At 37.8% G+C, this 25,756-nt stretch overlaps 2 protein-coding genes across 2 annotated transcripts; one reads left to right on the top strand and one right to left on the bottom strand.

Moving 5' to 3' along the window:
- Positions 1 to 1,091: 1,091 nt before the first annotated feature.
- Positions 1,092 to 4,050, top strand: LOC104102100 (uncharacterized). Its single transcript, XM_009609722.4, has 2 exons — positions 1,092 to 1,429; positions 3,424 to 4,050. Exons 1-2 carry the CDS (start codon positions 1,344 to 1,346, stop codon positions 3,530 to 3,532), a joined length of 195 nt encoding a protein of 64 aa, XP_009608017.1. The 5' UTR covers positions 1,092 to 1,343; the 3' UTR covers positions 3,533 to 4,050.
- A 351-nt stretch (positions 4,051 to 4,401) lies between these two features.
- On the bottom strand, positions 4,402 to 10,192 carry LOC104102093 (probable magnesium transporter NIPA4). The gene is made up of 9 exons (XM_009609718.4): positions 9,597 to 10,192; positions 8,173 to 8,229; positions 7,262 to 7,352; positions 7,026 to 7,186; positions 6,807 to 6,934; positions 6,566 to 6,703; positions 5,380 to 5,472; positions 4,789 to 4,894; positions 4,402 to 4,709 (listed from the first exon to the last, which is right to left on the bottom strand). The coding sequence occupies exons 1-9, from the start codon at positions 9,772 to 9,774 to the stop codon at positions 4,606 to 4,608; spliced, it is 1,056 nt and encodes a 351-aa protein (XP_009608013.1). The 5' UTR covers positions 9,775 to 10,192; the 3' UTR covers positions 4,402 to 4,605.
- Between the last annotated feature and the right edge of the window lie 15,564 nt (positions 10,193 to 25,756).

Below are 25,756 nucleotides of genomic sequence, written 5' to 3' on the forward strand. Positions count from 1 at the left end.
ATGTACAGTGAGTAGAGCCAGATATGGAAAAAATTAGACCACAACAAGCCGATTATCCTTATGTTACATTAATTACCGTTTCTGCACTTAACATTTATAATATGAACGTAAATTTTTCTGTTTTGGATATAGTTTTTTGTTCGGATACGTGCAAATGTGCAACGTAGGAAAACAGAGACAAGTCTTAATCACACTTTATTTGGTGAATTGATAGAAATGGACCGCGAAACTTTAGTAGCTCAACGTAGTAATTTTTTCTAAAGTTAAGTTTTGACCAAGCTTTTAGAACGAGAAATAAAAAAGTATTTTGAGTAGAAGTAGAAACAGTTTTTGAGATGCAGAAAAAGTAACATCTTTTAAAAAGTACTCTTTCGAAAAATACTTTTAAGAAAAATATATTTAAAAGCACTTTTTAAACCTTGGTAAAATACTAATTATTGTTCAAAAGTATTTTTCAAATTAATTAATCAAACATAAATTACTTCTCAAAAAAAATACTTCTAAAAAAAAGTAGTTTTGAAAAAAATATTTTTCAAACTAAGATTTTTTAAGCTTGGCCAAAAAGCTAGTCTCCTTGAAGCACTTTTGAAACTCTTTTTTTTGAATATTTTTCCACCTAAACACCAGCTTAATACTCCTTAATTGGGCAGAAGAAACAGTGGCTCATTAAATTTGATCTAGGGCAAAACGAGCTAAGTGCACCGGTAGCCACTTTTAAACATGATGTTTTAAATATATCCATAATTTACAGTATATTTAAAGATTAGGCAAATCACCCAAACTCAGGATTAAGTATTCTGAATTTGAAATTCAAGATTTAGTGTCCTGAATTTTTAAGCTTCTAATTTGAAATTCAGGATTAAGTGTCATGAATTTTTTAATTGCTAATTTAAAATTCAGGACATAAGATTCGAACTTCTTGCCACAATTTTCGAACTTTATGACATATGCCCAGAAATTTGAATTTTGAGGTTTAAACTTCAGTACAAGCGAATTGGCTAATTTTTAAATACACTATAAATTATACAAATATATTTTTAACAGCAGGCTGAAAAGTGGCTATCTGGTGTCATTTACACGGGCAAAACGCAGATCAATGGAAGTCCAAATCCAAAACGGAGCCCCACTAAAACCTTACTTATATATAGGCAGTCGGTTAGGAGTTCCCCCGAAATTCAATTCAACGCATTGGAAAATTGAAGACCTCAAGAATCTGATACCCAATTACCCCCTTTTGGCATCAATCAACTTCCATTTTTGAAGATCCATTTGACAGTAATAAGAATTCAGATTTAAGGGTTTTAAAGCTTTAAAGCTACAAATACAGAGAGAATTAAGAAGAAATGACACAGCCGAGTAAAGAGCCATGTAAGAAACAGGCTTGCGATATTCAAGCTTGCCTTTCCAAGAATAATTTTCTTTCTCAAAGGTGTGTTTCCTCTTTATCCTTTCTCTCTTTTTTTCCCTCTTATGTAATACGTAATTTATTCTTACTTTTTGCTGTCTTATTATGGCTATAATAATTGGTGCTTATTTTGGTCCTCTGATGGAGCTTATTTTTTATGGTTCTTGAAATACAAGTTGGTGTGTCCCAGGGATATGGTTGTACCAATATGCATAAATCTATGAAACCCTGCAATGGCGGTGATATGAAATTGATGTTTTCTTGACAACAATAAATAAAATCTCAAATGTTTATTTCGGCTTTGTAAAAAAGTATATAAATATTACTGGGGTCTTTTTAGTTTTATTTTAGAGATATGTATGCTAGTAGAAGATGTAGAGAAGGACCCCTAATTGTCTTAGACTAAGTTATTGAGGGTTCAAATGAAACAAGAATGGAGCAAAATGGATGTTGAGGATTTATATAGGGGATATTGATGTGTAGTAGTTGTTGTATTGGGTGTTGACGAAGCCGAGAGAGAAAGTTTAAATGTTTGGTGCACTAGTAAAGCAAATTTATTGAGAGGTAAAGTCTCATTACTTGCTTCTTCTAGAGTAATTGCTTTTCAGGTAGTTTTGTGTTTGATCATGTGAAAGTGTAGCCTGTTTGTTTGCATACTGTAGCTGAACTGCCACTTCTTTTTTACAAGAAAGCGAAATTCAAAGTCCCTTCTTTCCGCTGTATTGTTCCCCTACGTACTGATTTAGCTAATAGACGATAATCCTTAGAGATGCATGTCTCCCAAAATAAGCAGACGGTAAACTCACCTGTTCGGCATTAAGGCTGTCTAGTTATTTGCACTTGATCAATTTTCAGTAAAATAGTGATCTTATATTTTTCCCAAGAGATCATTGGAGCTATCATCAATCATGATATGCAATCCTTCACGTACATTCTGAAATCGAGATATTCCTTTGAGTCATTTCATGAACTGAATTAAGAGACATTATAGAAATAATGAGGCTATCAGTTCCTAGACATAATTGAAAAATCTGACAATGGATGTCATTTCGTGTACTCATTGCTTCATTGTCCAAGGCTTCTTATATGGCAGGTACTATAACAAAATTTCTAACCTTACTCTACTACATCTGGACACTTACATTACGTCTTGTATTTGTTGGTACTCTTTTTAGTTGGTTTAGAAATTTGTATGATAGTAGAAAATGTAGAGAACTTCTATTATATATATGTGTGTGTGTATATATATATGGGTGGTGGGCAGAGAAAAAAGCCATTCATTTTAACCTTTTGGAACTGGATACAAAGAGTTGTTTAAAGACCTTTTCAAAAACCACTTTGGAGAAGGCGGGTATCACGCTCAATAGAACCAGACTTTGCTATGTCAATAGTCAATAGGAGAGAGCAAGAAAGAGAATAGCAAGAGTAGGCCTTTTTCTTTATATTTATATATTTCGGAAATCGTATCATCATGCACTTTAGGCCCTTTTGAAAGCCATGAGGTGGGGTCACACGAGTAGCGAAAGACTGAGCTTGCTCATGTTCTCATGCTTCACACAAACCCAGGCTAGGAAGCTTGAAAGCTATATCATACCATATGGATTTAGAAAGTTTGATTAAAAAAAAACAATAAAAAAGGACATATATAGAAAAGAACCTCCGGTGTCCTAGTTGAGAAGACAAATTTTTGAGTATTTGAAACGATCCAAATAGAGCAGAATAGATATTGAGGATCCATATAGTTGACCCCAAATAGATTAGAATTGAAACAGCAGTGGTTGTAATAGTTGTTCGTGTACTATACATCTGGACATGCTGCCTCTCTAATGCAATACTTCTATGAGTTCCATCTTAGGCATATCTCATCCCTTTGTACTTCTTTAAACAATGTTTAAGTGCATGCTTATTTAGTCAGCTACAGTTCTCCATGATGGGTTGGGGAGCTACTAAGTTAATCGGATTACAGAATTATTGTGGAATATTTGTTCTAACCCTTGTCTTTTTGCATGTGCTAATAGGTGTGTAAAGGTGATCGAAGCACTAAAGTACTGTTGTGAGCAATGTGAATACAAATCAACACATTGTGCTTCTGTCTCTGGGCTTCTAAAGCAAATACAGAAAAAATAGAGTTCAATGGCTACAGTTGGCAGAAAACCACAGATAAAACTATATCCTAGTTGTTCTCCGTAGCAGAGGAGCCAAAGTGAGTTGCTTTTCAGAAGATCTGAGAACCAAACATCTTGGTACTGTTTGGACGTTTTTACTGCAATCAAGAAAGCTGGGTCGCTGCATAAAGTAATCGTATCATATTTTAATTTTGTTCATGGATGTGTAAGTCCATTAGAAATCCGATTTTAGATGTTGAGATTGACATATGGATGTATTTCAGTAGTATGTCATAGGGAACATAGCTATTGAACCTCACAAGTAAATTGTGGTGATGATGGTCGTGGCATACTAAACCTGTAGATAGACTGCATTACCTCATTTGACCAGCTTGTATAGACAATGGAGCAAGCTGTTACTGTTGCCGCACTACCAGTACTTCTAAAATTCTTTTCTGAAGTGTATTCATTTGCTAGTTCGTCACTTAATTTCTGTAGGTGGATATTTTAGCCACAAATATATACCATTCTTATTAAAAAGGTGGAATATCTTGGGCAAGTTTGTTTATTAGTAGCAGATTTGATCCCATTTGTATTAACTGTTTTTTCTTTTTTTGTATGATCCCATACGTCCAGTTTTTAACTTATTTTGGACCTGTCCAATTTAAAGCAATCCCCTATTCGACAAGGACCGTTCTAAAGGGTCGGCATCGTCGTGCTAAAATCGAGCTGCTTGCATTATTGTGATTTCTTAGTCTTGAATGATGAAACACACTCATCGTTTCCTGGAAACAATTGCGATTCTATACTAGCACTCTGCTCGGACTACATTATAATCAAGTAAAGCACAATTGCAAATGCATAGTTGGTGCTGTTTTCATGGCTTAAAGATGGGTAGAAAAGCTCTTCCTTTTTACTCACTACATATAACAAAAACAGTCCAATAGAATACAATTGGTGTGTGGTCTCTTCTTGAGAGATGAAGAACAAATGAGGGAATTGTGCAGCTGAATTTGGGTGGTTAGAATTGTTTCCTGGACCAGGGTGAAAAGAAAGAGAGGAAAAGGAAAAAAGAGGAAAACAAATAGTATCACGTTATGATCTCAAAGATTCTTGCCGCTTCAAAGGAATACCTTCTTGTCCAAAACCATCCTCATCATCGGCGTGCTTGGGGAGCCGCACAGGTAGCGTTGGGGGACCTGTATTAGATTTGATAATTAAAAGCCTCTTTGGAAACCTTTGAGAAAGTAAAACCATAAGAAAAACTGCATAGCTTACCATCAACCATGTCTTTGGTTTTGTGAAGAAGAAAAGTCCCGGAAAGAATAGTCACAAACCCGCACATTTCTGTTACAATTTGTGTTGGATTCTGCCTATCCCAGTCCTGTTCACTCAAGCAATGAGAAGAATATCCGAGAATTAAATAAGGATTATAAATAAAACATCACAAAACCACATCGCTCAAGCACTAGAAAAACGCAGTGCCTCCTACATTCAACTTACAAGATCTCAGAAAATCTAATAAATGGTTTTCCGATTGGATATGTTCAACTCAATGCTTATTCTTAGAACTCAAGGATACAGTGATACGAGCCTATAGAACAGATTCTGTTCAAGGTCGTGGTCAACTCAATGCTTATCCAGCTCTCTAATTTCACGAACAGATAGAAAGGAAAACAAACATAACCATATTTGATGACCCCCAATTGGAAGAAAGCATAGGATACATATCGTACATCAAAATACAGAGATTGGCCGGAACAGGAATTTTAATTCTAATGAAACAACCGGGCAAGCGGGAGAAAATTGATATATCACTAATATATTCCAATGTGATATATAAGTTATTGAGACGAGTGGAGAAATTACCTTGAACATGATGACACTGGCCAAAATAGTTAAAGAAGTGAACATGACATAGTATATCGGGGACACAACAGCTGTATTGAATGTGTCAAGGGCCTGCATTGACGATTCACCCAAAAAGGAGTGAGGGAAGATCACAATGACAAAAGGGTAAATATCATTTGCATGTGAACATTCAAAAGCTTCAATTTTGCCTTAATTTTTTGGGAGAAATGTTGCTTCATGTGTAGAAGCATAGCTGAATCTGATCCAAATGTAATAGCTGATAGACCAAACCATCTAAAGTAAAGCCTTACAAAGCTATGTGTTTTCAATTAATGTTGAATGTAAGCATAAATTTTTTACTGATCAGTTAAATGTAAGCATAAAATAAACAGATTTGATTTTTTCAGAGTTGATTATCCCTCTCGAAAGCAAATATTTGAAGTGGGCTATAATATATTGGTTTTTAGTATAACTCGTGCATCCGGGTACAAGCCCATGCTTTCTAAGATTCCATGTACTGTATATTTGTGTCTTTCCAACTTATTTCTTATTACACATAACATGTGACAGTAATTGACTTGCTCATTTTCCTTTGATATTTTGCCTTTAGCACAACAACAACAACAACAAACCCAGTGGAGTCCCAAAAGTGAGTCTGAGGAGGATAGTGTATACGCAGACCTTTACCCTACCCTGGGGAGGCAGAGACGTTGTTTCCGATAGACCCTCGGTTCAAGAAGATGCCTTTATCCCAAGCTCTATGATAAAAGTAAGATCTCAATCCAAAGTAAGCATGATCCTAACCTATATTATCCGCATTCTTAGATCACAATACATTCCCTAGGAAGATAAACGTACACCTAAACTTTGAGCTAATACTACAAAAAACAAACAGTTATAAAGTGCAGGGTCGACTAAGAAAACAATCATAAAGTACAATGTTGAATGAGTCGTGATATCATAAAGAGCTGTGAAATGATTTGTTACTACAGCAGAGAGGGGATATTCTCCTCAATGAAGAAGAAGCAGATTAGCACTCTTATTGCTTATATTCATTTCAGCAATGAACCAATAGTGTTTGACCCCACCCTCTTCACCCACATGTAACTATGCTCCAAGAGCAAGTACAGACTACAGCATGCAGAAGTACTGGAAGAACTTTGCAAAAAAAAACAAGGAGATAAAAAGAATGAACAACTCTGACCTTATTTAAGTAATTCATTTGGGTGAGAATACAAACAATGACAATCATAGTAAATGCCCAAGTTTGTGGGTATATTAACTGATTCATTCCTGATAATGTCAACTTCAAAGCAATGCCAATAGCTTTGACACTCATAACCTGTTATACCACAGCTGAAATTTCGATTAGAAAAATACATGTGTACAACAACAAAAGCAACATCATTCAGATAAGACAAAATCAGATAGTTTTAGTCACATACCGATAAAGAACCTACTAGCGAGCAAACTCCAATATAGAACATAATGTGTGTCTGCCCATATTGCGGAAGATAGTGAAATATTAGAACTAGGGAAGTCGTTACCACCAAAGCAGCATAGAAGAGAAATGCTGCAGGACAGTCGAAAAGTAAGCTCTAACAGATTAGTTTAGAGACAAAACAAGCAACTAACATCATAAACCATATGAAGCAGGAAACTACCTGGCTCAGTAGCAAGATCCCACACTTCTGTCACAGATTCAATCTCACGTTCTTGTGGAGCATGCAACACAATTGTGATGGAACCCACAACACATAAAGCACAACCTAAAATTCCAAATGTATGTAGCTTCTCTCGCAAAATAATGCGTGCAAGGACGGCACTGGGATTTACAGCCTCATCAATACTCAAAACCATAAAAGTCAAATTCGAACTAGCTGTTAAAATTACGCAATACCTTATAATAATACTCAGAGCACCAAGAGGAGTCACCAGAATGGCAGGAGCAAATGCATAAGCTGCAAAATTAGCAACCTCTCCAACAATCACTGTTTGGAATAGCAGCTAAATGTTAGAAGTCTATCTCCAATAGGATTAGACACAGTCCATATAAATGAAGAGAGAAATAAACAATTAAAATTATTAAAAGAAGAGCATTTGCCAGCCAGACAGGATAAATGTGCAACATAATTCACAGGTCGACACTATATCTTAAACGATAAAGCATAAAGAACACCGGGAAACAAGGTGCAATAAACTCCTGATGAAAACCTAACTTGCTAGTATAGTTCTCCTTATGTTTATTTGGGAAGAATGGACATAATCATGCTTTTTAACCTGAGTCCAAAATCTCTCAGTTTAGTTAGAAAGCCTTTTAACTAACCTTAGATCAGTTAGCAATTAACCAAGTAGAGGGAAGGGCACTGCACCTTGCAATTAGATAATGTACACATCATGAGCTTATAAACAGCACTTCTTATAAATCTGTATTTAGTTTTGGCCGATGATCAAGTAAAGAGCAGCCACAGAGCTTTCCCATAAAGGACTGTTGACTAAAAGCAACTTCATTAATTAAGGCCATGTCTAAAACAGTCATGACTTGACTGTTCCATATTCCTTCAAATATCAGCGAGAGAGGGGTAACCAACAGTCCAACACCAAGGACCACTGGATTTTGGTCAACTGAACCCAAAAGAACCAAACCAGAGAATGACTTTTAATTGTAACAAAATATGCAAGTTAAAGGAAAGCAGCCCCAAGCTTGTTGCAAAAGGGGGCTTGTTCTACTCTCTCTAATATTAACAAAAAAAGGCGGGTTAGAAGACTCTTTAATTATGTATCACATGCAATAATAGTAGTCCAACTCACTTGTTATCATGCCCACCCACCAAAGTGGCTCAAATAGATACGAGTATCCTCCAACTCCTGTAAAAAGTATCAATGTCAAGTCACAGAAATTGTGCATCTGAAAGTGAATATAAAAACATCATGAATTGTAAACCATACCGATGATGCAAAAGCATTAAGCATATAATCACATCTCACTTATATGATTCCGCATAAGCAGTTAATCTACCCAACCCTCCATTAATAAAACATATAAATTTGGAAAAGTTGTTCTGACTGCCAAATGAAAGAATGAACATCACAAGTAAAAACTTTTAAAGCACAAATTACAGACAATTTAGCATTAGGCGTCTTGCCACTAATTATGACTCAAAGCAGCAAATAGTATACAATCATTCAAACAAATGTTTTAGGTAAAGAACTGGCACCAAGAAACTTTTTGTAGTAAAAGCAAACACATACAAACAGTATCAGGCTATCAGCATTGTTTTATAGATGGTAATCCACATCAGGCTAGACTGCATTCATGAATCCAAAAAACACCGCTTTAAGTCCGATTGTCACTTGAAACAACGAGATTTATACTACTGTTTCATCTTTAATGGACAACTAAGACCCAAACAGCGTAATAAAGAAAAATACAATGCAGTCATGGCCAATGTAGCAAAGACTCTATTATTCGAAGAGGTTAACACCATTCCCAGAATAGGAATAATGCTTGGCAAATATGTTTCTTGCTAGAACTAAAGGAAGACTTAGGTATTCGTGTACAACTCTGAAGGGCGTCGAAAAGAACAGTATGTATACCGCAAAACATCCTAACGGTAGGTCCTGTCAATCAGTCAAGCAATAGCAGTTTTTTCTCTTTCACTATACTTTCTAGCATAGGAAACATCTAAAGCTTAACTACCTAAAACACGTTTGTTCACTTTTTAAACTTCCAGCTGGTTAGTTTGATTTAGCAAAGTGAGTAATTTGCTAGGAATGACACTTGCAGTCACATTCAGAACTTCATCAGTCAAATTCAGAACCCACAAAAGCTTACAATCCTCATACCACATTATACACCCACACACGTCTGATCTACGAATATATCCAAAAAAAGCCCACTAAATACAACAGGTAATGATCTCCACATACTTAAATGATAAAAAAAAATCAATCAACTACGCCCATTCCCAAAATAGTTGGAGTCATACATACTACATTAGCTCTATTCGAGCCCACTCCATTCCAATAATTGATAACAGAATCTGAAAATCTGCTTACACGACACATCTACATGATAACTCAAGATCTCAGCCAAGAAAAGACCTTTACAACTATAGCAACAACACTTACCATTCATGAGATGAAATTAACACATTAGCACATACAAACTAAACCCGCTACTAAATTAAACATAAATACAACTAATAAGCTTCAAAAAAAGGGAGAAAAGGTACCAGCCCTGACGCCAGAAGCACCAGCTTTCTTTAACCCCTTTTTCTTAACGATGAAGCTAGCACCAATGAAGATGCTTGAAGACAATGCAAGTACCAATCCTTTAATATTATCAGAGGACATGCCCTTGTACACATCTTTCCAGCTCTGACTAGTACTACCCACTACCTCTGACGCCATCAACCCCACAATTAAACAATCAAGGAAAAAAAAATCCTAAACCCTAAACTTCACTATTCCATTACACACATTGAGTAAGTAATTGATCAGTGCAATGGCAAAGGGAAAAGACCCAGCTGGGGTAAATACTAAATACACTGCAACAAGTGTGTGCAGTGTAGGATCTGTGAAATGTCAGGAAATGGAAATGGGGGAAGTGGGAATTGAAGATCTGTCGGTGCTAAAGCAGAGAGAGAAGGTGGAGAAGGGAGAAACACAGAATGAAGATGAATGTGGGGTGGCTGTCAACAGCTGAGAATTTTTACGGGTATAGTGAAAGACTAATGCTGATTTGTTGTGTTGGTAGATCGCTGAGCATTGGGGGACGAAAGAGTTTAATACTCCATATAAGGTTTACCGGAATTTAGGAGCTCTTCTCCGATTTGGCTTTGATATAAATATTTCTGTGATAAATATTATCTCTTGTCTTATTTTATGTGTCACTGTTTAACTGTATAGAGCTTAATAAAAGTAAATAAGTAAAACAAAATTATTAAATGTTGAGTAGTTAAGAGATGTAACAAATATTTTCATTATTATAATTATCATATCAAATATTTTGGGAGTTCTAAAATAAGAAAAATATTTTATTTATGTTTTTGTTGGCCTTTTAGAATTATAATAATTTATTCTTTAAATCTTCTTCTCTAACATTCTTTTTTAATTCTCGAAAGATAAATCAACATGATGTAGAAATTAGTAATTCTGCCCGCATGAGCCTACGTGATATGTTTTTGTTTCTCAATTTTATTAAGTTTTATATGCAGCTTCTTTCTCAACATTAAATGGCAGAGAAAGCTAAAACAGCCTTAATTAGATTTTAATTTTGTTGCAGTTAATGTTTCGGTTATCCATGTAATTTTCTGCCAATTAATATTTGAAATGCCAAAATAAAATGATGTACCGAGATTTGAGATTGGTTGTATAAATACAAAACTTTGGAAGCACATGAATATGATTTGTATGTATGAATATATAACATACTATAACTATGTAGTAGGTTAGCAAAACCTTTTATATATATATCATATACGTTACACATAATTTACAAGATATGCTTGGGAATTTTTAGAAGATAAGTCCAAAATTCACAGGCATTGTATAATATAAATATTTGTACATGATGTGTGGATTGTAGCGACTCAAAAACATTGGTGATGTATCGACTGCCATGGCAATTGGCATGTGCTTATATAGCTATTTACATGTTTGCATGTGTATAATTATACTGAAAGTTATGGGGTTGTTAAGAAATTTTTTCATTATTTCGGTGCAAATTTTAGTATTATTAATATTTTGTTTGTTTTGTTTTAATTTTCAATATAAATAATAATGCTATAATTTACACAAGAATTTTAATAATATATTTTAATCACACACGAGACAGATTATAGGATAACACTCAAATATTAGTTATATCGGGATAAACAGTTGAAACAGCAAAATGGCCTTATACCGAAACTTTTTACAACAACAACATACCCACTATAATCTCACATAGTGAGGTACGAGGAGGATAGTGTGTGTGCAGACCTTTTTGACCCTCGAAGGTAGAGAGTTTGTTTCCAATAGACCATCGGCTTAGAAAAGTATAGGCACTACAATAATAAAAAGAAATCAAGACGGGACAACACCGAAAAATCATGTAAAAGCAGCATAAATAATAAGATAATAAGATGATCGAATTGCAAAAAATGACAGGTAGTCAAAGAAACCTAATACTAACCAAATGCGCGAGTACGTACTTGCTTCCCCGCATCTTGTCCCTAATAGGGGTCACACACACCTTATCCCGAATAACTTCATTCCTAATCTTATCTAACCTTGTGTGCTTGCACATCCATCTCAACACCTTCATCTCTGATACCTTCATCTTCTGGACATGGGAGCTCTTGACTGGCCAACACTCAGTCTCATACAACATAGTCAGTCTGACCACAGCTATATAAAATATACCTTTAAATTTTGGTGGTACCTTGTTATCACACAAAATACCGGAAGTAAGTCTACATTTCATCCATCCCCCCCCAATACGATATGTAACATCTTCGTCAATCTCCCCACCCCCTATATAATAGACCCAAGGTAAAATTTTCCCTCTTATGGATGACTTGTGAATCCAGCCTCACCTCACCTTTCACTCCCTGAGTTACAACACTAAACTTCCACTCCAAGTATTCTGTCTTGGTCATGCTCAGCTTGAAACCTTTAGACTCAAAGGTCTGTCTCCACATCTCTAACCTCGTGTTAACACCGCACCGTGTCTCGTCAATTAAAACAATGTCGTCTACAAATAACATGCACCACGATACCTCCCCTTGGATGTGGCGAGTCAGTACGTCCATCGCCAGGGAAAACAAAAAAGAATTGAGTGCCGACCCCTGATGCAACTCCCATTACGACCGAAAAATGGTCTGAGACCACTCACACTGTCCTCACACAGGTATTCGCTCCATCGTACATGTCTTTAATCACCCTAATGTAGGCCACAGGTACCTCTATAGCCTCCAAATATCTCCACAAAACCTCCCCGGGACTATATCGTAAGCTTTTTCTAAGTCGATGAATACCGTATGCAAGTCCATCTTCTTCTTTCAATACTTTCCATCAATCTCCTAACAAGGTGAATGACTTCAATGTCGAACGCCCCGGCATAAACCCGAACTGGTTCTAAAAATAGACATATTTTTCCTCATCCTTAGCTCCACCACCCTCTTCCACACCTTCATAGTATAACTAAGCAAGTTAATACCCCGATAGTTGTTGCAATTTTGGATATCACCATTATTCTTGTACAAAAGAACCATCGTGCTCTATCTGTGATGACCCAAAATATCATCTTTAAATTTAATAATTAATTATGTATTCTAAGACCTTAAAAAGTACTCTTTATCATTCCTCGACTTGCATGTGCAGTCCGTATAATTTTTCGGAAAGTTTTTGTGTGAAAAATGGACTAAAATGTGAAATAGAGCTTTAAAACTCAAATGAGTTGACTTTGGTCAATATTTTGAACAAACGGACTCAGATCAGTATTTTCACAATTCTGGTAGGTACGTATCGTGATTTGGGACTTGGGCGTATTTTCGGAATCGAATTCCGAGGTCCCTAGCCCGAGATATGGAATTCTGATGAAAAATTAAAAGTTTGAAACTTAATAATTTTTAAGAATTTACTGATGTTGGATTTATTGACAACGGGTTTGTATTTTGGTTTCGGAGCCCGGTATAGGTTCACTATAATATTTATGACTTATCTGCCGAATCTGGTGAGAAACGGAGTTGATTTGATGTGATTCGGACGTCCGGTTATGAAAATATAAGTTTTAAAGTTTTCTTAAAAATTTCCTTTGATTTGGTATGCGATTCGTCGTTCTAGGTGTTATTTTGGCGATTTGATCGCGCGAGCAAGTTCGTATGATATTTTAGGACTTGTGTGCATGTTTGGTTTGGAGCCCCGAGGGCTCGGGTGAGTTTCGGATAGGCCACGGGATGATTTCAAACTTTGAAAAATCTAGTTTCTGCAAACTTTAGGCTTCTGGTGTGTTCTTCTTCGCATTCGGGAAGGAACTCTCGCGAACGTGAAGAGCGAATTGGACTGACACATTTTTTGTGCTTCGCGTTCGCGAAGGGTCGAGATGTAAAGCTTCGCGTTCGCGAAGGGGAAATGACCGGAGAGAAATTTGCCTTCGCGTTCGCGAGGTAGCCCTCGCGTTTTCGAAGGGTAAAATTGGACTGCACAAATTTGTGCTTCGCCAACGCGAGGCACTGACCGCGTCCGCTAAGGGTAAAGATTCGAGAAACAAAACTTAAGTTCTAAAAAATGGGATTCGTCCCATTTTCAACCATTGTCTATCTTTGAGCTCGGGTAAGGTGATTCTTGAGCGATTTTCACGGAAAAACATTGGGGTAAGTATTCCTTATCCTATATTGATTATATTTCATGATTCCATGTTCATTTATATCATGAATCCGTAAAATTTTTGGAGAAAAATCAGATTGTCATAAAATCTTCCAAAAAAGAAAATTTAAGATTTGAAGGTCCATTTGACATCGGAATTTGATAATTTTTGTATGGTTGGACTCGTCTCGGAATGGGTGTTCGGATTTCGTAATTTTTTCCAAGATTTGAGATGTGGGACCTACTGTCAATTTTTAAAGTGAATTTCGGATTTTATCCGGAAAATTAGTAAATTCATATGGAATTAATTCCTATGATTCGTATTGAGTATATTGAATTATTTGTGAATAAATTTGAAATTGCAAAGCGAGGTAAGTGTCGTGGTTAACCTTGACTTGAGGGAATAGAACCTTTAAATTATTTGATATGTGAAATGCATGTGAACGACATATAGGAGAGGTGACGAGTGTCTATACGTCGTCAAATTAATTGTTTGCATAATTATTTTAAAATCATAAATTGTTCTAAGACACGAATTAATTGTTATAATAATCGTTTCTCTTATATTCTTTGTCAAATATTAATTCAGGAACTCCTGCAATAATTGTTACATGCTATTTGATTTATGTGTCTTAGTTGTTACTTGACATTTAGCATATTAACTATTAAACTGCCTATTTTCTCCACGATTTTCAAAATTAATTGCTAATTGCCATTTTTGTTCATAAATAAATTATAATTATTGTGTGCCTTGATGCTTAATAGTTTTTCATTGGATGTGGTATTTATCGGAGTAATTTTTATTATATTTATGAGTTGTTGAAATATATAAATATTGAGGAATCGGGTAACACGCCGCAACAGACTTATTAAAAAAGTCTATATTAGGAGATTGAATTGCACGCCGCAACAGACTTATTAAAAAGTCCATATTGGAGGATCGGGTTGCACGCAGCAACAGACTTATGGATTAATCATTACATTTCAGACTTCACTTCCGCATTGGCTTCTTTGTTATTAATTAATTTAAAACTATTTTAAAATAGCTAATATTATTCTAACGTTGGCTTGCCTAGCAAGTGAAATGTTAGGCGTCATCACGGTCTCGAAGGTGGAAATTTCGGGTCGTGACAGTTGATATCAGAGCATTAGGTTATATAGGTCTCATGAGTCACGAGCAAGCTTAGTAGAGTCTGAAAGATCGGTACGGAGACGTCTGTACTTATCTTTCAGAGGCTATGAAGTTTAGGAACAATATCATTTCTTTCTTATCCTGTCGTGCGATTTTATTCTATCATCGATGATTGAACCATTCTATTCATATTCTCTCGCGGATGGCGAGGACACATAATACATCTACCGACGGACAAGGACCAAAGCCCCATGTGGCAACTATGGCCAGGGGTAGAGGTCGAGGTCGTGCTAGAGGCCGAGGCAGAGGTAGAGGTAGAGCTCAATCTAGAGCTTGAGCAGCATCTCCTTTTGTAGAACCTCAGGTGGGCCTTTAGGAGAAGGTTCCAGTTCAGAATATACCAGTTGGACTAGTTCAGGTCCCGGAAGAATTCATAGCTACTCCAGTGCTTCAGGACGCTCTAGTCCGTTTGGTGAGTCTTATGGAGGGCGTGGACAAGAATGGTACATTTCCAGTGGCACCAGTCGTCTCACAGGCTGGGGGATGAGCACAAACTCCCACTACTCCCGCTCCGGAGCAGATGGCTCCCCAGAATCAGGCTCCAGCAGCCCCGCTAGTTAGGGTAGTTCAGCCAGTTGTTGCGGCACATACCGGTGATAGGCCCGCCATGTCTTTTGAGGCCTTATTGAGACTGGATAAGTTCACTAAGCTCTTTCTAGTTCACTTTATTGATACACCTTCTGAGGACCCACAGGATTATCTTGACTGCTGCCATAAGGTGCTACAGAACATGGGTATAGTTGAGACCAATGGGGTTGATTTTGCTGTATTTTAGATAACGGGTTCCGCCAAGAGGTGGTGGAGAGATTATACATTGACTAGGCCAGTCAGATCACCTGCACTTACTTGGGAGTAGTTATCTCAGCTATTTCTGGAGAAGTTCCTTCCTATCACACTGAGAGAGGATTACTGCAAGCAATTTGAGCGTCTACAGGAGGGCAATATGATTGTTACTCAGTATGAGTCTCATTTTGTGAATTTGGCCCGTCATGCTCTCCTTTTACTACCTACTGAGGGAGAGGGTGAGGAGGTTTATTGAGGGACTCACTCACCCTATCAGGCTTTAGATGGCCAAGGAGACCGGAAGCGAGATTTCTTTCAGGCAGCTGCTAATGTCACGAGGAGGATCGAGATGGTCCTTGCACAGGAGAGAGGGCAGAGATCTGATAAGAGGCCTCATCAGTTTGGTGGTTTTAGTGGTGCCTCGCCTGGAGGAAAGAGTAATTTTGGTAGGGGTCATCCTCCCAGACCGTTTCATTCAGCACTTCATGCACCTCCCGGTACTTCAGGGAGTCACAGTCCCATTATGCCTTACTCTGGGTAGTTAACACTCAGTGCACATTCGGCTCATATCAGTGCACCACTCCAAAGTCACTACAGCGGTTATCCGGCCCATTCGGGTCAGCTTCAGCTTCAGCAGCCACGACATCAGGATGGGTGTTATGAGTGTGGGAACATTGGTCACATCAGGAGGTATTGCCCTAGTTTGGCGAGTAACAGATCTCGGCAGGATTCTCGTGCCATTATACCGGCACCGGTTGCTTCACCGCCTGCTCAGCTAGCTAGAGGTAGAGGTCAGGCCATTAGAGGTGGAGGTCAGGCCATTAGAGGTGGGGGGTCAGACCTTTAGAGGTGGATGCCAGCCAGCAAGAGGCCGTCCTAGGGCGCAGTTCAGAGTGGTGGGGCTCAGCCCCGATTTTATGCTTTTCCAGCTAGGCCTGAGTCCGAGTCATCTGATGCTGTGATCACAGGTATTATTCCAGTTTTTCACAGAGATGCTTCAGTTCTATTTGATCCAGGATCTACTTATTCCTATGTGTCCTCCTATTTTGCTTCAAATTTGGTTGTGCCTGGTAATTCTCTGAGTGCTTCTGTGTGTGTATCTACACCGGTGGGAGACTCTGTTATAGTAGATCATGTCTATCGTTCATGTGTGATTACTATTGATAGTTTTGAGACTAGTGTGGTCTTCTACTTTTTGATATGGTAGATTTTGATGTCATCTTGGGTATGGATTGGCTGTCACCTTATCATGCTATATTGGATTATCATGCCCAAGACAGTGACCCTAGCTATGCCGGGGTTACCTCGGTTAGAGTGGAAAGGAACTTCTGGCCATTCTGCCAGTATGGTTATTTCTTATATGAAAGCTCGGCGTATGGTTGAGAAAGGCTGTCTAGCCTATTTGGCTTATATTCGCGATCCCAGCGCGGATGTTCCTTCTATGGACTCAGTACCAGTGGTTCGTGAATTTCCATAAATATTTCCTGCATATTTGCCGGGAATGCCACCCGATAAAGATATTGACTTCTGTATTGATTTGGCTTGGGGCACTCGGCCCATTTCTATTGCACCATACCGTATGGCCCTGCCGGAGTTGAAAGAATTGAAGGAGCAGTTACAAGACTTGCTTTATCAGGGATTCATTAGACCCAGTGTCTCGCCTTGGGGTGCACCACTACTATTTGTAAAGAAAAAAGATGGCTCTATGCGGATGTGTATAAATTATCGGCAGTTGAACAAGACCACTATCAAAAACAAATATCTGCTGCCAATAATTGATGACTTATTTGATCAGCTTCAGGGTGACAAGGTATTTTCGAAGATCGATTTGAGGTCTGGTTACCCTCGGTTGAAGATTAGGGCATCTGATGTCCCTAAAACAGCTTTTCAGACTCATTATGGGCCTTACGAATTCCTAGTGATGTCATTTGGTTTGATAAATGCCCCGGCATCATTTATGGATTTGATGAATCGGGTGTTCAAGCCCTATTTGGATTCTTTTGTGGTTGTATTCATTGATGATATCTTGATTTACTCCAGCAATCGAGAGGAGCAAGAGCAGCATCTTCGGAGTGTGCTTCGTACTTTGAAGAATAATCAGTTATATGCCAAATTTTCAAAATGTGAGTTTTGGTTAGACTGAGTTGCCTTTTTGGGGTATGTTGTATCGGCAGAAGGCATAAAGGTGGATCCTAAGAAGATAGAGGCTGTTCAGAATTAGCCTAGACCTACTTCAGTTGCAGAGATCCAGAGTTTCCTGGGTTTAGCAAGTTACTATCGTCGGTTCGTGGAAGGGTTTTCATCTATAGTAAGCCCATTGACCATACTGACCCAGAAAGGTGTCCCATTCAGATGGGCAGACGAGTGAGAGTAGAGCTTTTAGAAGCTCAAGACCATTTTGACTACGACACCAATGTTGGTATTACCCACAGATTCAGGATCGTATGCGGTATATTGTGACGTATCTCGCATTGGGCTTGGTGCAGTATTAATGCAAGATGGCAGGGTGATTGCATATACATCGCGGTAGTTGAAAGTTCACGAGAAGAATTATCTTGTTTATGACTTAGAATTGGCAGCCATTGTTCATGCCCTGAAGATTTGGAGGCATTATCTCTACGGTGCCTCGTGTGAGGTATTTACTGATCATCTTAGTCTTCGGTATCTGTTCAAACAAAAAGATCTAAATTTGAGGCACATAAGATGGTTGGAATTGTTGAAAGACTATGATATCACCATTTTGTATCACCCGAAAAGGCCAATGTAGTGGCCGATGCTTTGAGTAGAAAAGTTGTGAGTATGGGCAGTCTTGCGTATATTCCGATTGGTGAGAGGCCGTTAGCTGCAGATGTTCAGACCTTGGCTAATCAGTTCGTGAGGTTAGATATTTCAGAATCCAATCGGGTTCTAGCTTGCACAGTCGCTCGGTCTTCTTTATATGAGTGCATCAGAGAGCGGCAATATGATGATCCTTATTTACTTGTCCTCAAGGACACGGTGTGGCACGGTGATGCCAAACAGGTTGTTGTAGGGAAAGATGGAATTCTGCGAATGCAGAGTCGTATTTGTGTGCCTAATATTGACGGGATTCGTGAATTAATTCTTGAAGAGGCACACAGTTCTAGGTAGTCTATTCATCCAGGTACCGCCAAAATGTATCAAGATTTGCGGTAACATTATTGGTGGAGGAGAATAAAAAAGGATATAGTTGCATATGTAGCTCGGTGTCTGAATTGTCAGCAAGTTAAGTACGAGCATCAGAGACCTGGTGGTTTGCTTCAGAAGTTAGAAATTCCTGAGTGGAAATGGGATCTTATCATTATGGATTTTGTTATTGGACTCCCATGGACTCAGAGAAAATTTGACGCAGTTTGGGTCATTGTGGACAGGTTGACCAAGTTAGCACATTTCATTCCAGTGGCAGTTACCTATTCTTCAGAAAGGTTAGCTGAAATTTACATTCGTGAGATTGTCCGCCTTCACGGTGTGCCCGTGTCTATTATTTCAGATCAAGGTACGCAGTTTACCTCACACTTCTGGAGGGTTGTACAACGCGAGTTAGGCACGTGGGTTGAGTTGAGTACAACATTTCATCCACAGACAGACGGACAGTCAGAGCGCACTATTCAGATATTGGAAGATATGTTTCGCGCTTGTGTTATAGACTTTGGAGGTTCTTGGGATGAGTTATTGCCACTTGCAGAGTTTGCTTATAATAATAGCTACCAGTCGAGCATTTAGATGGCTCCATATGAGGTATTATACGAAAGGCGATGCCGATCGCCAGTTGGTTGGTTTGAACCGGGAGAGGCTCGGTTGTTGGGTACCGATTTGGTACAGGATGCCTTGGATAAGGTCAAGATTATTCAGGATCGACTTCGCACAGCTCAGTCTAGGCAAAAGAGTTATGCCGACCGTAAAGTTCGTGATATTGCATTCATGGTTGGAGAAAGAATATTGCTCCGGGTTTCACCTATGAAAGGTGTAATGAGGTTCGGAAAGAAGGGCAAGTTGAGCCCTAGGTATATCGGACCCTTTGAAATTCTTGAAAGGGTGGGTGAAGTAGCCTACAGGCTTGCATCACCACCTAGTTTATCAACGGTTCATCCGGTGTTCCATGTGTCTATGCTCCGAAAATATCATGGTGATCCGTCCCATGTATTAAATTTCAGCTCGGTCCAATTGGACAAAGATTTGACTTACAAGGAGGAGCCGGTGGCTATTCTAGCCCACCAGGTCCAGCAGTTGAGGTCTAAGAGTTATCCTTCAGTTCGGGTGCAATGGAGAGGTCAGCCGGTAGAGGCATCTATCTAGAAGTCTGAGTCGGACATGTGGAGTAAATATGCACACTTATTCACTAGCTCATGTACTTTTTCTAACTTCGTTCGAGGACGAACGTTTGTTTTAGACGTGGAGAATGTGATGACCCAAAATGTCATATTTAAATATTATAATTAATTCTATATTATTAGACCTCGAAAAGTACTATTTATCATTTCTCGACTTACGTGCACAGTCCGTATAATTTTCCTAAAAGTTTTTGTGTGAAAAATAGATTAAAATATGAAATAAAGCTTTAAAACTCAACTGAGTTGACTTTGGTCAATATTTTGAGCAAACAGACTCGGATTAGTGTTTTGACAATTCATGTAGGTCCGTATCATGATTTGAAACTTGGGCGTATACCCGGAATCGAATTCCGAGGTCCATAGCCCGAGAGATAGAATTTTGATAAAAAATTAAAAGTTTGAAAGCTTAATGATTTTTAAGAATTTACTAATGTTGGATTTATTGACACCGGGTATGTATTTTGATTCCGGAGCCCGGTATATGTCCACTATAATATTTATGACTTGTCTGCCATATTTGGTGAGAAACAGAGTTGATTTGACGAGATTCGGACGTCCGGTTGTGAAAATATAAGTTTTAAAATTTTCTTGAAAATTTTCTTTGATTTGGTGTCTGATTTGTCATTCTAGGTATTATTTTGGTGATTTGATTACGCGAGCAAGTTCGTATGATATTTTAGGACTTGTGTGCATGTTTGGTTTGGAGCCCCGAGGGCTCGGGTGAGTTTTGGATAGGCCACGGGATGATTTCAAACTTTGAAAAATCTGGTTTCTGCAAACTTCAGGCTTCCGGTGTGTTCTTCTTCGCGTTCGCGAAGGAACTCTCGTGAACGCTAACAACAAATTGGACTAGCACATTTTTTGTGCTTTGCGTTCGTGACAGAAAGAACGTCTTCGCGAAGGGTCGAGATGTAAAGCTTCGCGTTCGCGATTGAAGCCTCGCGTTCGCGAAGGGGAAATGAGCGGAGAGAAATTTGCCTTCGCGTTCGCAAAGGGCAGCTCGCGTTCGCGAAGGTCAAGCCAGGCAAGCTTCGCATTCGCGAAGGGTAAAATTGGACAGCACAAATTTGTGTTGAGGCACTGGTCGTATTCGCAAAGGGTAAAAATTTGAAAAACAGAACTTAAGTTGTGGAGAATGGGTTTCGTCCCATTTTTAACCATTGTCCATTTTTTAGCTCGGGTAAGGCGATTCTTGGACGATTTTCACGAAAAAAATTGGGGTAAGTATTCCTTATCCTATATTGATTATATTTTATGATTCCATGTTCATTTATATCATGAATCCGTGAAATTTTGGGAGAAAAATCAGATTTTTATAAAAAAAATTCAAAAACGGAAATTTAAGATTTGAAGGTCCATTTGACATAGCAATTTGATAATTTTTGTATGGTTGGACTCGTCTCGGAATGGGTGTTCGTATTTTGTAAGTTTTTCCGAGATTCAAGATGTGGGCCCCACTGTCAATTTTTAAAGTGAATTTCGGATTTTATCCGGAAAATTAGTAAATTCATATGGAATTAATTCCTATGATTCGTATTGAGTATATCGAATTGTTTGTGAATAGATTTGAAGCTTTTAGAGACAAATTTAAAAGGAAAAGTTGTGGTCGAGTAATTGATTGAAATTGCAAAGCGAGGTAAGTATCGTGGTTAACCTTTACTTGAGGGAATAGAACCCTTAAATTATTTGCTATGTGAAATGCATGTGAACGACGTATAGGGGAGGTGACGAGTGTCTATTCGTCGTCAAATTAATTATTTGCATAATTATTTGAAAATCATAAATTGTTATAAGACAAGAATTAATTGTTATAATAATCGTTCTCTCGTATTCTTTGTCAAATATTAATTCTGGAATTTTTACAATAATTTTTACATGTTATTTGATTTATGTGTCTTAGTTGTTACTTGAAATTTAGCATATTAAATATTAAACTGCCTATTTTCTCCATGATTTTTCATAATTAATTGCTAATTGCTATTGTTTGTTCATAAATAAATTATAATTATTATGTGCCTTGATGCTTAATAGTTTCTCATTGGACGTGATATTTATCGGAGTAATTTTTATTATATTTATGAGTTGTTGGAATATATATATATATATATATATATATATATGGAGATCGGGTTGCACGCCGCAACAAAGTTATTAAAAAGTCCATATTGGAGGATCGGGTTTCACGCCGCAACAGACTTATTAAAAGTCCATATTGGGGGATCGCGTTGCTCTCCGCAATAGACTTATTTAAAAGTCTATATATATATTTGATTAAAATAAATATATGGGAGGATTGAAAATGAATATGTTGTGGGAGCGGGTTGCACGCTGCAACGGAAATTGATTGAAATAATAATTGGTTATCACTGCTGAGTTGGATTCAACTATTAGAAATAAGTTACCTGATTTAATTCTATTATTGTGGTTATTACTATTATTGCGTACATGTTAATGTAAGTGACTTGCCTTAGCCTCGTCACTACTCATTCGAGGTTAGGCTTGGCACTTATCAGTACATGGGGTCGGTTGTAGTGATACTACATTTTGCACTTCTTGTGCATATTTCGGAGTTGGTCTCAGCGGCATACCATAGACTTGCTCGGATTTCAGCTACCCAGAGGAGACTTGATGTATAACTGCACGGCGTCCGCAGTTTTGAAGTCCCCGTCTACTTTACTTTAGTTGTGTGTTTGTTTTCAGACAACTTTATTTTATTCAGACCCTTTATTTGTATTATTCTAGAAGCTCGTGCACTTGTGACATCAATTTTGTGATGGTATTTAGACATCACTATTTTTATGGATTAATCACTACATTTCAGACTTCACTTCCGCATTGGCTTCTTTGTTATTAATTAATTTAAAATTATTTAAAAATAGCTAATATTATTCTAACGTTGGCTTGCCTAGCAAGTGAAATGTTAGGCGTCATCACGGTCCCGAAAGTGAGAATTTCGGGTCGTGACACCATCTCAACTCTTCGGGCATCTTTTTCATCCTAAAAATGACGTTAAATAATCTAGTGAGCCACTCCAAGCCCGCTCTGCCTACACTCTTCCAAAACGCCACCGAAATTTCATGTGGCCCGGTCGCTCTGCCCCTACTTATCTTATGCATAGCCCCCACAACCTCTTCAACTCTAATACGCCTACAATACCCAAAGTCACAACAACCCTCAGAAGATCCCAAATCACCCAGAACAATATTTTTGTCCCCCTCCTCGTTCAAGAGACTATGGAAGTAAATCTGCCATCTTTGACAGATATGAGCCTCATCCAACAAAACTCTACCTTCTTCGTCCTTGATGCACCTCACTTGGTCCTAAGTCACGGGCCTCTCTCTCTCTCTCATCTTGGCTTTCCTAAACAACCTATTATCCCTGCACTTACCCTCAAGTTCTTCATATAAACAAATAAATATTGCAGTCTTAGTCGCGGTAACTGCTAACTTCGCATCCTTCCTAGCCAACTTATACCGCTCCCTATTCGACCTCTTCTCCTTTTCATCAATGCTTTCCACTAGTTTCAGACACGACGCTTTCTTGGTGTTCACCTTCCCTTGGACCTCTCCATTCCACCGCCAGTCTCTGTTGCGACCACCATAGTAACCCTTTGAAGCCCCTAACACTTATCTGGCACCTTACTTAATGCATTGTATCGTCGTGGTCCACATAAGGCTCGCATCCTCACCACTCTTCCAAGCTCCCATAGTCAACAATTTAACCCCTAACTCCTGCGTTTTTCAACTTTCAAAATATTAATCAAAACCAAAGTGTATCCAATGAACTTAAGATTATATGCATGTTTTATGTTATAAATAGTAACAAAATTTTAATTTAATGAACCAAACAATAATATATTCCAAATAATGCAGAGATTATTAAACTATATTTTACAAACTTGAACTATCCTTAATTAAATTATGAAAGACGAGTTGCAAAGAGAAGATAACTTATGAGTAAGATTGTAAACAATTGGAGGTAACTCTAACATGTCGAAGAGGTTTCTTTTAGAAGTAGGCTAACAAAATTATCTTATACTAAGTAATGCACAAACTAACCCCAATTTTTTTTTACAATTAAGGACACAAATCTACATTTTTGTTTATTTACAACTTACATAAAATTTGTAGTGTATTAGTTATGTCCATTATCTTATTGAACCACAAGTTGATGCGGTGGCAGATGTAGCACTGGGACATCGGGTTTGTTTAAACCTATTACTTTTGACGTATAATATATATTTTTGTATAATAATCCACTAAAATTACAATAAATAATATGTTTGAACTTATAAATTTAAGATTGAACCTGTAGAACTTTGTTATATACCAATTAATAGGAGGGGTACTTTAGATAATTGTTGTAAATATGAGGGCATAACAGTACTTTCAAAGGGGGAGTTAGTTAGACGGCTAGTTGGTTAAATCTGTTAGGTGGGATATAAGGGAAGGTAATTCGATTGTATCGATCATCCGATATTTGTTGAATAAAACACATTCTCTCTCTCATTATCTATCTCAACTCACATTATCTCCTTATTTCCATTGGTTTGTAGAGTGTTCAGGAGATATTATTATATTAATTCTGCAGATTTGTACTTAATTACATTAAGTACATACCATGTTGTATCAAAGCTACTGTATCCTTGGCCAAAATCATGCCGAAGGCGACAAGAAACGGCGAGATGCGATGGGAAATTGAGGAAATTAGACATCAAGTTTGACTCATAGGGGAAAAACACGACGATGTAATTGGGAAAATTCGATAATTGATTGCAGTTGTAGCTGCTAACAGTCAAGCTTTGACTCCGACTTCCCTAGTTGCAACTCAGGTGGAAGCGGGGAAAACACTGAAACGAGGTAACCATAGATTCAATAGAATAGAGTTCCCTAGGTTTAATGGGACTGACTTAGATATGTGGGTTTATCGTTGGGAGCGGTTTGTTGAATATGAGGGAATAACATAGGAAAAGAAAGTAAAAATTGGTACGATTAATTTGGGGGGAGGGCCCTGCAATGGTATCACGCAATGACGGAAGGTCGAATAGGAAGAGGGTTGCCTAATTGAAGTGATTTCTTGAGGGGTCTGTACCATCGATTTGGTCATACTCTACGTAAGGATCCAATGACTGACTTAATTTGAACTAGTACAAGTCTATATTTGAGGTACCTGCCAGCTTACCTCCTCAGAGAGAACATGATCACATAATCATATTGAAGGAAGGTGTCACACCAGTAAATACGAAACCCTACTAGTATCCAGCTAGTCAAAAAATAAAATTGAGAAGATAATTCAAGAAATTCTCAATACACGATTAATCATACCAAGCACAAGTCCTTATTCCTCCCATGTTGTGATGGTTAAGAAGAAAGATGGCACTTGGAGGTTATGCATCAATTACAGACAACTCAATAGTTACACTATCAAAGATAAGTTCCCCATTCCTGTCATTGAGGAGCTCCTAGATGAATTAGGGAGTTCAACATATTTTTCTAAACTAGACCTAAGGTCGGGCTACCATCAAGTAAGAATGAATGAAAGAGATAACGAAAATACAGCTTTTAGATCACACCATGACCACTATGAATTTGTGGTCATGCCTTTTTGGATTAACTAACGCACCTTCTACATCCCAAAGCCTCATGAACAAGGACTTACAACCTTACTTAAGGAAGTTCATATTAGTCTTTTTTGATGATATTTTGATATACAACTTTTC

This window comes from Nicotiana tomentosiformis, chromosome 1 (assembly GCF_000390325.3).
Source record: "Nicotiana tomentosiformis chromosome 1, ASM39032v3, whole genome shotgun sequence".
Classification (NCBI taxonomy): domain Eukaryota; kingdom Viridiplantae; phylum Streptophyta; class Magnoliopsida; order Solanales; family Solanaceae; genus Nicotiana; species Nicotiana tomentosiformis.